Below are 14,438 nucleotides of genomic sequence, written 5' to 3'. Positions count from 1 at the left end.
TGCCTGGACTAGAGGGTGTGAGCTATAGGAAGAGGTTGAGTAGGCTGGGTCTCTATTCCCTGGAGCGCAGGAGAATGAGGGGTGATGTTATAGAGGTGGATAAAATCACGAGAGGAATAGATCGGGTAGATGCACAGAGTCTCTTGCCCAGAGTATGTGAATCAAGTACCAGAGGACGTAGGTTTAAGGTGAAGGGGAAAAGATTCCATAGGAATCTGAGGGGTAACTCTTTCACACAAAGGGCGGTGGGTGTATGGAACAAGCTGCCGGAGGAGGTAGTTGAGGTACTATCCCAACATTTAGGAATTGTGACCCTGACTATGGGTGCTGTCTGTACGAAGTTTGTACGTTCTCCCCGTGACCTGCATGGGTTTTCTTCGAGATCCTCGGTTTCCTCACATACTCCAAAGACGTACAGCTTTGTAGATTAATTGGCTTGTTACAAATGTAAATTGCCCCTATTGTGTGTAGGATAGTGTTAATGTGAAGGGATCGCTGGTCGACATTTAAGAAGCAGGTGGACAGGTACATGGATAGGACAGGTTTGGAGGGATATGGACTGAACGCAGGCAGGTGAAACTAGTGTAGCTGGGACATGTTGGCAGGTGTGGGCAAGTTGGGCCGAAGGGCCTGTTTCCACACTGTACCACTCTGCGACTCTAAAGCTAAACTAATATTTTGTCATGTTTCAGTGCTGAGGTGGTGAGAATACTCACAGCTTTCTATTTCCAGTGTGCAGTTTTGTTCATCCAGTGGATACCTCCGTAGATCCATCATACACGCAGCTGTGGTTGTGATTCTGCAACAAAGCAAAAGGAACGAAAAGGTCAGTGTGGAAGCCACACATATTCCCCATCATCTTCGCAAGACATCAACTACTCCCGTTGCTCGTCGTCAACGCCCGGAACTTTCCTCCCCTCAGCCCCCACTAGGCTGAGTGACATGGACTTTACACTTTAGAGATACAGTGCGGGCGCAGGCCCAGCGGCTCACCGAGTCCGCACCGACCAGCGATCACCACTGGAGGTGCTGGTTTATTCCAGCATCTGAAGAAGGGCCCTGACCCGAAATGGCACCCATCCATTTTTCTCCAGAGAAGCTGCCTGACCAGATGAGTTACTGCAGCACTTTGTCTCTGTCTTTAATTGACTGAAAGATTGATTGATTAAAAGATACAGCATAGAAACAGGGGTCTCAGCCCACCGAGTCCACATCGACCATCGATCACAAATTCACACCAGTTCTATGTTATCCCGCTACCTGCACACTCGAGGTAATACACAGAGGGTAATTAACCTACAAACCCGCATGTCTTTGAGATGTGGGCAGTAACCCACTCGTTCATCAGGTGAATGTACACACTCCGTATAGACAGCACCCAAGGTCAAGCTCAAACCCTGGTCTCTGGCACTATGAGGCAGCAACTCAACCAGCTGTGCCACTGTGCTGCCTTAAATGTGAAGTAATGAATTCTATTTCTGAATTTATTTTGTGGAATCTAAGTTTGCTGGATGATGCATTACTGTGTACTTCATTGTTAAACACAAGTGCATCATCTTTGCTACTCTCAGTGGAGTTTCATGGAAGCAGAAGATTATTCCATTAACCTCAGCAATGGAGAGGGTTTGTGAGAAAATAACTGCAGATGCTGGTACAAATCGAAGGTATTTATTCACAAAAAGCTGGAGTAACTCAGCAGGTCAGGCAGCATCTCAGGAGAGAAGGAATGGGCGACCTTTCGGGTCGAGACCCTCATGTGAAGTCGTTCACAATGCAGTCTGGTACATTTAAGACATTCCTCACTTCGGTGCATGTTGAAACGGTCTAGTTGAAGAGTGCACCTTTGCTACTATCCGACACCACTAGGGATAATCACCAATTTTACTGAAGCCAATTAACCTACAAACCTGTACTTTTTAGGAGTGTGGGAGTAACACTGGAGCACCCGGAGAAAACCCACGCAGGTCACGGGGGGGGGGGGAGGGGGGGGAGGGGAGGGGAGACGTACAAACTCTGTGCAGACAAGCACCCGTAGTCAGGAACGAGCCCGGGTCTCTGGTGCTACGAGGCAGCAGCTCTAATGCTATGCCACTGTGCCGCCCATCTGCTTTGGGCAGTTGGGGTGGCAGGAAGGTGCAGCAGGTAGAGCCACGGTTCAGAGTGCTGGAGACACGGCTATCCATCCTGATCACGGGTGCCATTCGTATGAAGGTTGCAGCTTCTCACTTTGACTGCCTGGAGTTCCCTACCACATCCCAAAGACACGCCAGTCGTTGGGCTTGTTGGCCACTGTAACTTTCCCTCGGTGTGTAAAAATGGGATTCATGTAGGAGACGTGGGTGATGGGGTCGCTGCAGATTCATTGAGCCGTACAACAGGTCAAGTCATTTGTGGCACGCTGAATGAGTTGTATGGAATGGGCATAAAGTGTTGGAGTAACTCGGCGGGTCAGGCAGCATCTCTGGAGAACTTGGATAGATAATGTTTGTGGGTCTGAACCATCTTCAGATGTTTCGATTCATCCCAACCCGAAACATCACCTAGCCATGGTCTTCGCAGATGCTACCTCACCTGCTGAGTTCATAGAGTCATATAGAGTGGAAAAAAGGCCCTTCGGCCCGACTTGCCTATACCGATCAACATTCCCCATCTACACTCGTCCCACCTGCCGGCTTTTGGCCCAAATCCCTCTAAACCCAGCCTATCCATGGATCTCTATAGAAACATAGAAAATAGGTGCAGCAGTAGGCCATTCGGCCCTTCGAGCCTGCACCGCCATTCAATATGATCATGGCTGATCATCCAACTCAGTATCCCGTACCTGCCTTCCCTCCATACCCCCTGATCCCTTTAGCCACAAGGGCCACATCTAACTCCCTCTTAAATATAGCCAATGAACTGGCCTCAACTACCTTCTGTGGCAGAGAATTCCACAGATTCACCACTCTCTGTGTGAAAAAGAACTTTCTCATCTCGGTCCTAAAAGACTTCCCCTTATCCTTAAACTGTGACCCCTTGTTCTGGACTTCCCCAACATCGGGAACAATCTTCCCGCATCCAGCCTGTCCAACCCCTTAAGAATTTTGTAAGTTTCTATAAGATCCCCCCTCAATCTTCTAAATTCCAGCGAGTACAAGCCGAGTCTATCCAGTCTTTCTTCATATGAAAGTCCTGCCATCCCAGGGATCAATCTGGTGAACCTTCTCTGTACTCCCTCTATGGCAAGAATGTCTTTCCTCAGAATGGGAGACCAAAACTGTATGCAATCCTATCCAGGCCTTTCGCTATTCAGTAAGATTCAACGAGGCATTTCTTCACTGGTTATCTAATCCGGCCCACCGGGTGTGTATTTCACAAAAAGTTGTGCTAGTTGAGAGGTGTCAGACACTGTTTCGTATTGACTGTGAAACATTTGGAGATCACAGTGACCTGATTCACCAGATTCCAATGATTCACCAAATTGGATTCAAGGCAGATGTACCCTTGACGTCAATTGCATTTGGCTGGATTGGACCAAGATTAAGACAGGTGCACTCCTCAACTAGACCGTTTCAACATGCACCGAAGTGAGGAATGTCTTAAATGTACCAGACTGCATTGTGAACGACTTCACATGAGGGTCTCGACCCGAAACGTCGCCCATTCCTTCTCTCCTGAGATGCTGCCTGACCTGCTGAGTTACTCCAGCATTTTGTGAATAAATACCTTCGATTTGTACCAGCATCTGCAGTTATTTTCTCACAAACCCTCTCCATTGCTGAGGTTAATGGAATAATCTTCTGCTTCCATGAAACTCCACTGAGAGTAGCAAAGATGATGCACTTGTGTTTAACAATGAAGTACACAGTAATGCATCATCCAGCAAACTTAGATTCCACAAAATAAATTCAGAAATAGAATTCATTACTTCACATTTAAGGCAGCACAGTGGCACAGCTGGTTGAGTTGCTGCCTCATAGTGCCAGAGACCAGGGTTTGAGCTTGACCTTGGGTGCTGTCTATACGGAGTGTGTACATTCACCCGATGAACGAGTGGGTTACTGCCCACATCCCAACGACATGCGGGTTTGTACGTTAGTTACCCTCTGTGTATTACCTCGAGTGTGCAGGTAGCGGATGCGAAAGTGGGATAACATAGAACTGGTGTGAATTTGTGATCGATGGTCGATGTGAACTCGGTGGGCCGAGGCCCCTGTTTCTATGCTGTATCTTTTAATCAATCAATCTTTCAGTCAATTAAAGATAGACATAAAGTGCTGCAGTAATTCATCTGGTCAGGCAGCTTCTCTGGAGAAAAATGGATGGGTGCCATTTCAAGTCAGGGCCCTTCTTCAGATGCTGGAATAAACCAGCACCTCCAGTTCTTTGTTTCTACATTTTGATCAGTTAAAGCTACCACCTTTCCCTAAAGAATGAGGACATCTCCGATGACCTGGTATGGAAAACCTGGGTGCAGATGCGGCGTAGACGGAGGTAACGGTTTCCAATCTAAAATCTTTATCAGCAGCAGTGGTATGTCCACCCTCCTGTGCAACCTAGAAGATCACCGATTTGCAACGTTTAAGAAACATTTAGCCACGTACATGGAGATGGGCCAAACGCAAGAAGGTGGGACTAGCGTAGATGGTACATGCAGGTTGGGCCGAAGGGCCTGTTTCCACGCTCTATGACTCTATAAAGGCCAATTAACTCACAAACCCATGGGACGTGGAAGGTAAACGAAGCATACGGAAGAAACCCATGCCATCACAGGGAGAAAGTGCAAGCTTCACACAGACAGCACCCGAGGTTAGGATTGAACCCGGGTATCTGGTGCTGTGAGGCAGGGGCTCTACTAGCCGTGCCACTGTGCTGCCCTATAAGAAGGATCTCGACCTGAAACGTCACCCATTCCTTCTCTCCAGAGTTGCTGCCTGTCCCGCTGAGTTACTCCAGCATTTTGTGTCTATCTTTGGAGTAAACCAGCGTCTGCAGTTCCTTCACTGCACATTTATGTGTATGTGACAAATATCATATCATATCATATATATACAGCCGGAAACAGGCCTTTTCGGCCCTCCAAGTCCGTGCCGCCCAGCGATCCCCGTACATTAACACTATCCTACACCCACTAGGGACAATTTTTACATTTACCCAGCCAATTGACCTAAATACCTGTACGTCTTTGGAGTGTGGGAGGAAACCGAAGATCTCGGAGAAAACCCACGCAGGTCACGGGGAGAACGTACAAACTCCGTACAGTGCAGCACCCATAGTCAGGATCGAACCTGAGTCTCCGGCGCTGCATTCGCTGTAAAGCAGCAACTCTACCGCTGCGCTACCGTGCCGCCCTAAATTGACTATTGACTATTGACTATTCCCACACTATATATTTGCAATATTGTTTACAAAAACATTCATATTTCTGTAAATGATATTGCAACAGAAAAATTATGTCACAGATATTAATTAATAACATTTAAAACATTCTAAGTTCATTAAAAAAACACAAGCTAACACAAATGTTTGAAACTCTGCGGTTGCCAACTCACCAGGCTGGCGCTACCCCAGTTAAATGATTGGGGGGGGGCTTCTGATTCTACAGGTTTGAACTGGAAGCAGTGCCAGAACTAATGGAAGAGGGAGAGCCTTCAGGGTGATGCTGGAGAATGCAGCCATGCGCTCACTGCACCTGCATTTCATGCGGGAAAACAACGCTGCAGCAGAGTGACGGATGTGGCAAAAGTCAGTCATTCGGCAACCCTGGGCTTTCACTGGGTCAATGCAAGGCTGCGAACTCTGAACATGGGCGACGGGTCAATTCGGAACAGAAACACAACCAAGGGCTCGTAGATGAGATCAGATTCAAAATACCAAGGACTAGCTGGACTCGGGTGCCGTTCCAAGAGGCCGAGCACGTGGACCGGAGAGCGGTGGAGCGACAGCGGAGGACACCACGGCTACGCCTGGCCAGGCCGATCCTGCAACGCTGCCAGGACAGCGGGCCGTCATGGTCATGAGGTCATGAGGTCATAAGGTCATAAGGTGATAGGAGTAGACTCCGCTGGTGACTCCGCCAGTCACTGGCAGCCAAGCAGAAAAAGCCCCCTTTATTGCCACTCTTCTGCCATCCAGCCAACCTGCCGCCCATGCTAGTATCTGCCCTTTGATACCGTGGGCTCTCAACTTCGTTAGCATCCTCAAGTGTGGCACCTTATCAAAGGCTTTCTGAAAATCTAATCAAACAACTTAGATTTGCTGTTTTTGTTAGACGGCGGTCACGGTGGCACAGCGATAGGGTCTATGCCTTACAGCGCTTGCAGCGCCAGAGACCCGGGTTCAATCCCGACTACGGATGCTGTCTGTACGGAGTTTGTACGTTCTCCCCGTGACCGCGTGGGTTTTCTCCGAGATAGACAATAGACAATAGGTGCAGGAGTAGGCCATTCGGCCCTTCAAGCCAGCACCACCATTCAATGTGATCGTGGCTGATCATTCTCAATCAGTACCCCGTTCCTGCCTTCTTCCCATACCCTCTGACTCCGCTATCCTCAAGAGCTCTATCTAGCTCTCTCTTGAATGCATTCAGAGAATTGGCCTCCACTGCCTTCTGAGGCAGAGAATTCCACAGATGTACAATTGTCTGACTGAAAACGTTTTTCCTCATCTCCGTTCTAAATGGCCTACCCCTTATTCTTAAACTGTGGCCCCTGGTTCTGGACTCCCCCAACATTGGGAACATGTTTCCTGCCTCTAACGTGTCCAACCCCTTAATAATCTTATATGTTTCGATGAGATCTTCGGTTTCCTCACACACTCTAAAGACGTACAGGTTTGTAAGTAAATTGGCTTGGGAAATGTAAAAATTGTCCCTAGAGTTTGTACGTTAGTGTTAATATGTGGGGAACACTGATCGGCACGGACCCGGTGGGCCGAAGGGCCTGTTTCCACGCTGTATCTCTAAACGAATCTAAACTAAACATCGACTGACTCTTCTTTGTCTGTCCTGCTATTTACTTCTTCAAAGAATTCCAGTGGATTTTTCAGATCAAGATTCCTGCACTTACAACAACTGGGACTTGAAAATGGCGCCAAACAGGCGACTCTGTCTACTGTATAGGAGAGAACTGCAGATGCTGGTTTAAATCGAAGGTAGACACAAAATGCTGGAGTAACTCAACGGGACAGGCAGCATCTCCGGAGAGAAGGAATGGGTGACGTTTCGGGTCGAGACCCTTCTTCAGACTGATGTCAGGGGAGTGGGTGGGACAGGAAAAGAATGTAGTTGGAGACAGTAAGACTGGTGGGAGAACTGGGAAGGGGGTGGGGATGGAGAGAGAGGGAAAGCAAGGGCTATTTGAAGTTAGAGAAGTCAATGTTCATACCGCTGGGGGTGTAAGCTACCCAAGCGAAATATGAGGTGCTGTTCCTCCAATTTGCGCTGGGCCTCACTCTGGAGGAGTGCCCAGGACAGAAAGGTCAGATTGAGAATGGGAGGGGGAGTTAAAGTGCTGAGCAACCGGGAGATCAGGCAGGTTAAGACGGACTGAGTGGAGGTGTTCAGTGAAACGATTGCTGAGCCTGCTCTTGGTCTCGCCGCTATACAGGAGTTGACACCTGGAACAGTAGATGAGGTTGGAGGAGGTGCAAGTGAATCTCTGCCTCACCTGAAAAGACTGTCGGGGTCCTTGGATGGAGTCGAAGGGGGAGGTAAAGGAACAGGTGTTGCACCTGTCCTTGTTACGAATGGGGGGAGGGGGAGCTAGTGCGGAGCTGCGGGATATCGAGGGGACCCTAGAAAGAGCCTCATCTATAATGGAAGGGGGGAACCCCCTTTCCCTAAAGCATGAGGACATCTCCGATGACCTGGTATGGAAAACCTGGGTGCCGATGCGGCGTAGACGGAGGAATTGGGAGTAGGGGATAGAGTCTTTTCAGGAAGCAGGCTGGGAAGAAGTGTAGTCTAGATAGCTATGGGAGAGTGGGTTTGTAATAGATATCAGTTAATAGTCTTGTAATAGATGTCAGTCAATAGCCTTGTAATAGGTCAGTCAATAGCCTTGTAATAGGTCAGTCAATAGTCTTGTAATAGATGTCAGTCAATAGCCTTGTAATAGATGTCAGTCAATAGCCTTGTAATAGATGTCAGTCATTAACCTTGTAATAAATGTCAGTCAATAGCCTTGTAATAGATGTCAGTCAATAGCCAAGTAATAGATGTCAGTCAATAGTCTTGTAATAGATGTCAGTCAATAACCTTGAAGAAGGGTCTCAACCCGAAACGTCGCCCATTCCTTCTCTCCTGAGATGCTGCCTGACCTGCTGAGTTACTCCAGCATTTTGTGAATAAATACCTTCGCCTTGTAATAGATGTCAGTCAATAGCCTTGTAATAGATGTCAGTCAGTCAATAGCCTTTAATAGATGTCAGATGTATACTGTCTCAGTGTACTACTGCTTTACACTTGTACTACATCTGAGATGCTTATCTAATATGTATCTAAGTGTTTATGTATAGTAATACTCGTACTGAACTGTGTACAAAAAACGAATTTCACTGTCCCTCGGTACACGTGACAAATAAAGTACCGATCCATACCATAACTGAATGAGATGCATACACATTTGGAGCACAAAGAGGAAATTGACCCCTTGAGCAATTGAATAAGATCAAGGTTGATATGATTGTAAGCTCATCCTCCACATTCCCATTGACATGCTAATCTACCAACCTCTTATTTTAGATTTTAGAGATACAGCGCAGAAACTGGCCCTTCGGCCCACCGAGTCCGCGCCGACCAGCGATCACCCCGTACACTAACCTACACACACTGGGGACAGTTTTACAACTTACCGACAGCCAATTAACTTACAAACCTGTACATCTTTGGAATGTGGGAGGAAACCGGAACACCCGGAGAAAAACCGCGCAGGTCATGGGGAGAACGTACAAACTCCGTACAGACAGTACCCATAGTCAGGATCGAACCCGTGTCTCTGGCGCTGCAAGGCAGCAATTCTATTGTTGCGCCATTGTGCCACCCTTAACACGTACTTAACAAGGATCTATTGAATTCGGCCTTAATAATATTCATCAGCTCGTTCAGTGCACTTTGAAGACTAAAGATATCTTATGCGGAAACAAATCATTTTGACCTCTTAATTTTAAAAGTGGCCAGAAGTGTAAACACCCCCCTCCCTATCCACGTTGCCTTAAGAACGGTCCCAACATGTTGCTTGTCCATTCCTTCCACAGATGCTGCCTGACCCGCCGGGTTCTTCCGGCACTTTGTGCATTGCTCAGCATCTGCAGTTCCTTGTGTCCGCTCAGGATCATGTGTTTTCTGGAACAACTTTGTTCCAGTGGAATCCTGTGAAACCACAGACTGCACGATTCAGCCCGGTGGATGTGTGGATCTCGGGGACAACAGGGGCATCTTCGCTTGCTGACCCAGATGAGAAACTGGCTCACCGCGCAGTGGCATAGCGATAGAGCTGTAATGGCCAGCAGGCCTGGATTGGGTGGATGCGAAAAGGATGTTTCCACTAGTGGGAGAGTCTCGGACCAGAGGCCACAGCCTCAGAATAAAAGGACGTACCTTTAGAAAAGAGAAGGGTGATTCATTTCTTTAATCAGAGGGAGGTGAATCTGTGGAATTTACTGCCACAGAAGGCTGTGTCGGCCATGCCAGTGGATATTTTTAAGGTGGAGATTGATAGGTTCTTGATTAGTACGGGTGTCAGGGGTTATGGGGAGAAGGCAAGAGAATGGGGTTGAGAGGGAAAGATAGATCAGCCATCGTTGAATGGCGGAGTAGACTTGTTGAGTGGAATGGCCTAATTCAGTTCCTATGACTTATGAACATATGAACTGCTGCCTTACAGCACTGGAGACCCAGGTTTGATCCTAACTATGTACAGAGTCCTGTACATTCTTACTGTGACCGTGTGGGTTTGCTCCGGTTTACTTTCCACAACTCCAAAGATGTACAGTTTTGTAGGTTAATTCGTTTTGGTAAAATTGTTGGATAGCGTGTTGAATAGTGCTTGTGTACGGACGTGGTGATCGCTGGTCGGCGCGGATTCAGTGGGCCTGTTTCCGCTCTGTATCTCTAAAGTCTAAAGATGATTTCCCCACCCAGCGGACCAGCATTCCCATCTGTCGTCTCCATCTTTTAGGTAGAACTTCAACATAAATCAAAATCAAATGAGCTTCAACAAAAAAATATATCGCCCAATATATTTTGTCTAGTCTAGTTTAGAGATACAGCGCGGAAACTGGCCCTTCGGCCCACTGAGTCCGCGATGACCAGCAACCTCTCCGCATGCTAGCACTCTCCGACGCACGGGAGACAATGTGGCGAATAGGCCTGTTAAGTAATATCAAACCGATGAATGTATAATATCTGATTTTTACCCCAAGATAAGGGCTGAAATAATGAAAAATTATTTTGTTCAGAGAGCTGATGGTCAAGAGAGTTTAATTGTCATATGTAACCAATAGACAATAGACAATAGGTGCAGGAGGAGGCCATTTGGCCCTTCGAGCCAGCACCGCCATTCAATGTGATCATGGCTGATCATTCTCAATCAGTACCCCGTTCCTGCCTTCTCCCCATACCCCCTGACTCCGCTATCCTTAAGAGCTCTATCTAGCTCTCTCGAATGCATTCAGAGAATTGGCCTCCACTGCCTTCTGAGGCAGAGAATTCCACAGATTCACAACTCTCTGACTGAAAAGGTTTTTCCTCATCTCAGTTCTAAATGGCCTACCCCTTATTCTTAAACTGTGGCCCCTTGTTCTGGACTCCCCCAACATTGGGAACATGTTTCCTGCCTCTAACGTGTCCAACCCCTTAATAATCTTATACGTTTCGATAAAATCTCCTCTCATCCTTCTAAATTCCAGTGTATACAAAACGTACAAACTCCGTTCAGCCAGCACCCACAGTTAGGTTCGAGCCCGGATCTCTGGTGCTGTAAGGCAACAGTTCATAAGTTCATATATCATCGGAGCTGAATTAGGCCAATCGGCCCATCAAGTCTACACCGCCATTCAATGATGGCTGACCTATCTTTCCTTCACAACCAGAACAACAAAATTCTTACTTGTTGCCGCTTTACACGCACGTTGTAAATCTCTGGGACTAGCTTCGCTTAAATCGTAGAGTACTTTCAAGGCTAAATCCCATGGACTCGAAGTGAATCAGTGGTCGTAGAGACTACTTCTGGCTTACTTCTGCTCTTGGTATCTGCGTGGAGCAGTACGTTCTAAATTAAACCATTGAACCGAATACCTCCGGGGAATGTGATTGAAGTTTTCTGTCATTGAGTTGCCCTAGTTGAAGCATCTTCATGGGCCTTCCCCTGGGTGCATCTGCTTTCCGTCACATCCTGATGTTAATTGGCTACTTCAAAGTATGCTTTGAAGTGGGTGATTGGCAGAAGAATCAAACGGGAGTTAATGATCATGTGAGAGGAAAAGTCACTGGGCAACGAGAGGGGAATCGGACTGATTCTAGAATCAGCGAGTGTAGAGTTGGGAGGTCATGTTGTATAGAAACATAAAAAATAGGTGCAGTAGTAGGCCATTTGGCCCTTCGAGCCAGCGTCGCCATTCAATATGATCATGGCCGACCATCCAAAATCAGTACCCCATTCCTGCTTTTTTCCCATATCCCTTGATTCCTTTAGCTGCAAGAGCTAAATCTAACTCTCTCTTGAAAACAGTTGCAGTTGCACAAGATTTTGATGAGGCCGCATTTAGGGTATTGTGTTCAGTTCTGGGCACCATGTTAAAGGAAAGATGTTGTCAAGCTGGAAAGGGTAGAGAGAAGATTTACGAGGATGTTGCCAGATCTAGCGGGTCTGAGCTATTGAGAGAGGTTGAATAGGTTGGTACACTATTCCTTGGAGCACAGTAGGATGAGGGATGATCTAATTGAGGCCTATAAAATCATGAGCGGAATAGATCGGGTTGATGCACAGTCTCTTTCCAAGAGTAGGTGTATCGAGGACCAGAGGACATAGGTTGAAGGTGAAGGGGAAGGGGAAAAGATTTAATAGGAATCTGAGGGCTAACGTTTTCCACACAAAGGGTGGTGGGTGTATGGAACTAGCTGCCAGAAGAGGTAGTTGAGGTTCGGACTATCCCAATGTTTAAGAAATAGTTAGACAGGTACATGGATAGGACAGGTTTGGAGGGATCTGAATCAAGCGCAGGCAGGTGGGACTAGTGTAGCTGGGACATGTTGGCCGGTGTGGGCAAGTTGAGCCGAAGGGCCTGTTTCCACATTGTATCACTCTATGACTCTATCGTGGGATTGTTCCGCTGGGAGCCAGCACGGAGCCAGTGGGCTGATTGGCCTCTTTTAGTTTTAGTTTTAAAGATACTGCATGGAAACAGGCCCTTCAGCTCGACGTGTCCGCACCAACCAGCAATCCCCCATATATTAGTTATATCCTACACACAAGGGACAATTTACAGAGGCCAATTGACCCAAAAACCTACACGTCTTTGGAATGTGGAAACCGGAGCCCTCAGGTGAAACCCGCGTGGCCACAGGGACAGTAGGGACGGAAATGGGCGGCATGGTGGCACAGCAGTGGAGTTCCTGCCTTACAGCGCCAGACACCCGGGTTCGATCCTGACGACAGGTGCTGTCTGTTCGGTGTTTGTACGTTCTTGCCGTGACCTGCGTGGGTTTTCTCCGAGATCTTCGGTTTCCTCCCACACTCCAAAGGCGTACAGGTTTGTAGGTTAATTGGCTTGGTATAAATGTAAATTGTCCCTAGTGTGTGTAAGATAGTGTTAATGTGCGGGGATCACTGGTCGGTGCGGACTCGGTGGGCCGAAAGGGGCCTCTTTCTGCGCTGTGTCTCTAAACTAAAGCAAAGTACTGCATGGAAACAGGCCCTTCAGCTCGGGTCCGCACAAATCAGTAATCACTCAGATATTAGTTCTCTACTACACACTAGGGACAATTTACAGAAATGAAAATTAACCTATAAACGCTACACGTCTTTGGAATGCGGGAGTAAACCGGAGTACCCAGAGGTCACAGAGAACGTACGAACTCCGTACAGACAGCGTCTAAGGTAAGGATCGAAACCGTGTCCCTGGCGCTGCAAGGCAGCAACTCTACCACTGCGCCACCGTGCTGCATCACTGTGCCACCCTCCTTCTGTGACATACTGTGAGTAGGTTCATCCAAATGCTTTGCAGTGTTACATCTGTAAACAGCTTCCTCCACCTAAAACGTCGCCTATCCCTTTTCTCCAGAGATGCTACCTGACCTGCTGAGTTACTCCAGCTTTTTGTGTCTACCTTCGGTTTTAAACCAACATCTGCAGTTCCTTTCGACACAATAGAATTATGTTGCTGTTCACACGACCCATTGAGTGTCAGATCAGAATGGCATGCACCTTCTCCTACTTCTTGCATTGACATAAAACATAGAAAGGTAGAGCACAGTATCCCAGATTTTCATTGCCCTTTACAAAGAACGTGGAACTGGGCCTGCACTCACTGGAGTTCATTGAGGGGGACCTCATTGAAAACTATCGAATAGCGAAAGGCCTGGACAGAGTAGATGTGGAGAGGATGCTTCCACTAGTGGGAGAGTCTCGGACTAGAGGTCATAGCCTCAGAATTATAGGACGTTCATTTAGGAAGGAGATGAGGAGGAATTTATTTCAGTCAGAGGGCGGTGAACATGTGGAAGGTATTTTTAAGGTAGTGATAGATTCTTGATTAGTACGGGTGTCAGGGGTTATGGGGGAAAGGCAGGAGAATGGGATGGGGTTAGGAGGGGGAGATAGACCAGCCATGATTGAATGGCAGAGTAGACTTGGGCCAAATGTCCTAATTTTGCTCCTGTCACTTATGAATTTATGAACTTATGAAAAGAACAGCAGAGGAACATGCTCTTCAACCCACAATCTCCGTTCCGAATATAATGCCAAGATAATCTGCCTGCATGTATAGGTTTGTTTTACATGCTATCCCATCAAATGAGATAATATTGTACACAAATACAATCACCCCAAACTCTAGTAGAATAGGTAGGGCATTGTGAAAGATAGAGTCCAGAATACAGCAGAGCCTCATAGCACACTAGTTCCGGAGATGTGATCCATATCCCTCTATATCCATGTGTCTCTCTGCGAACCTTGTATTCACTGGAGTTTAGAAGGATGAGAGGGGATCCTATAGACAAGCTAGATGCAGGAAAAAATTTCCCAATGTTGGGGGAGCCCAGAACCAGGGGCCACAGTCTAAGAATAAAGGGGCGGCCATTTAAAACTGAGGTGAGAAGAAACATTTTCACCCAGAGAGTTGTGAATTTGTGGAATTATCTGCCACAGAAGACAGTGGAGGCAAATTCACTGGATGAATTTAAGAGAGAGTTAGACAGAGCTCTAGGGGCTAGCGGAATCAAGGGATATGGGGAGAAGGCA

General features: G+C 47.3%; 1 protein-coding gene across 6 annotated transcripts in view; it reads right to left on the bottom strand.

The window, feature by feature from the left end:
* The window catches only part of gabrb3 (gamma-aminobutyric acid type A receptor subunit beta3), a 649,138-nt gene that overhangs the window by 54,016 nt on the left and 580,684 nt on the right, over positions 1 to 14,438 (bottom strand). For all 6 annotated transcript variants that reach the window (XM_078402114.1, XM_078402113.1, XM_078402116.1 and 3 more), the window contains one exon: positions 717 to 799. In XM_078402114.1, coding sequence (XP_078258240.1) covers positions 717 to 799 — 83 coding nt within the window. The remainder of the gene's footprint in view (positions 1 to 716; positions 800 to 14,438) is intronic.

This window comes from Rhinoraja longicauda, chromosome 7, assembly GCF_053455715.1.
Source record: "Rhinoraja longicauda isolate Sanriku21f chromosome 7, sRhiLon1.1, whole genome shotgun sequence".
Classification (NCBI taxonomy): Eukaryota; Metazoa; Chordata; class Chondrichthyes; order Rajiformes; family Arhynchobatidae; genus Rhinoraja; species Rhinoraja longicauda.
Note: the sequence above shows the minus strand (reverse complement) of the source record. Positions and strands in the feature narration are given on the sequence as shown.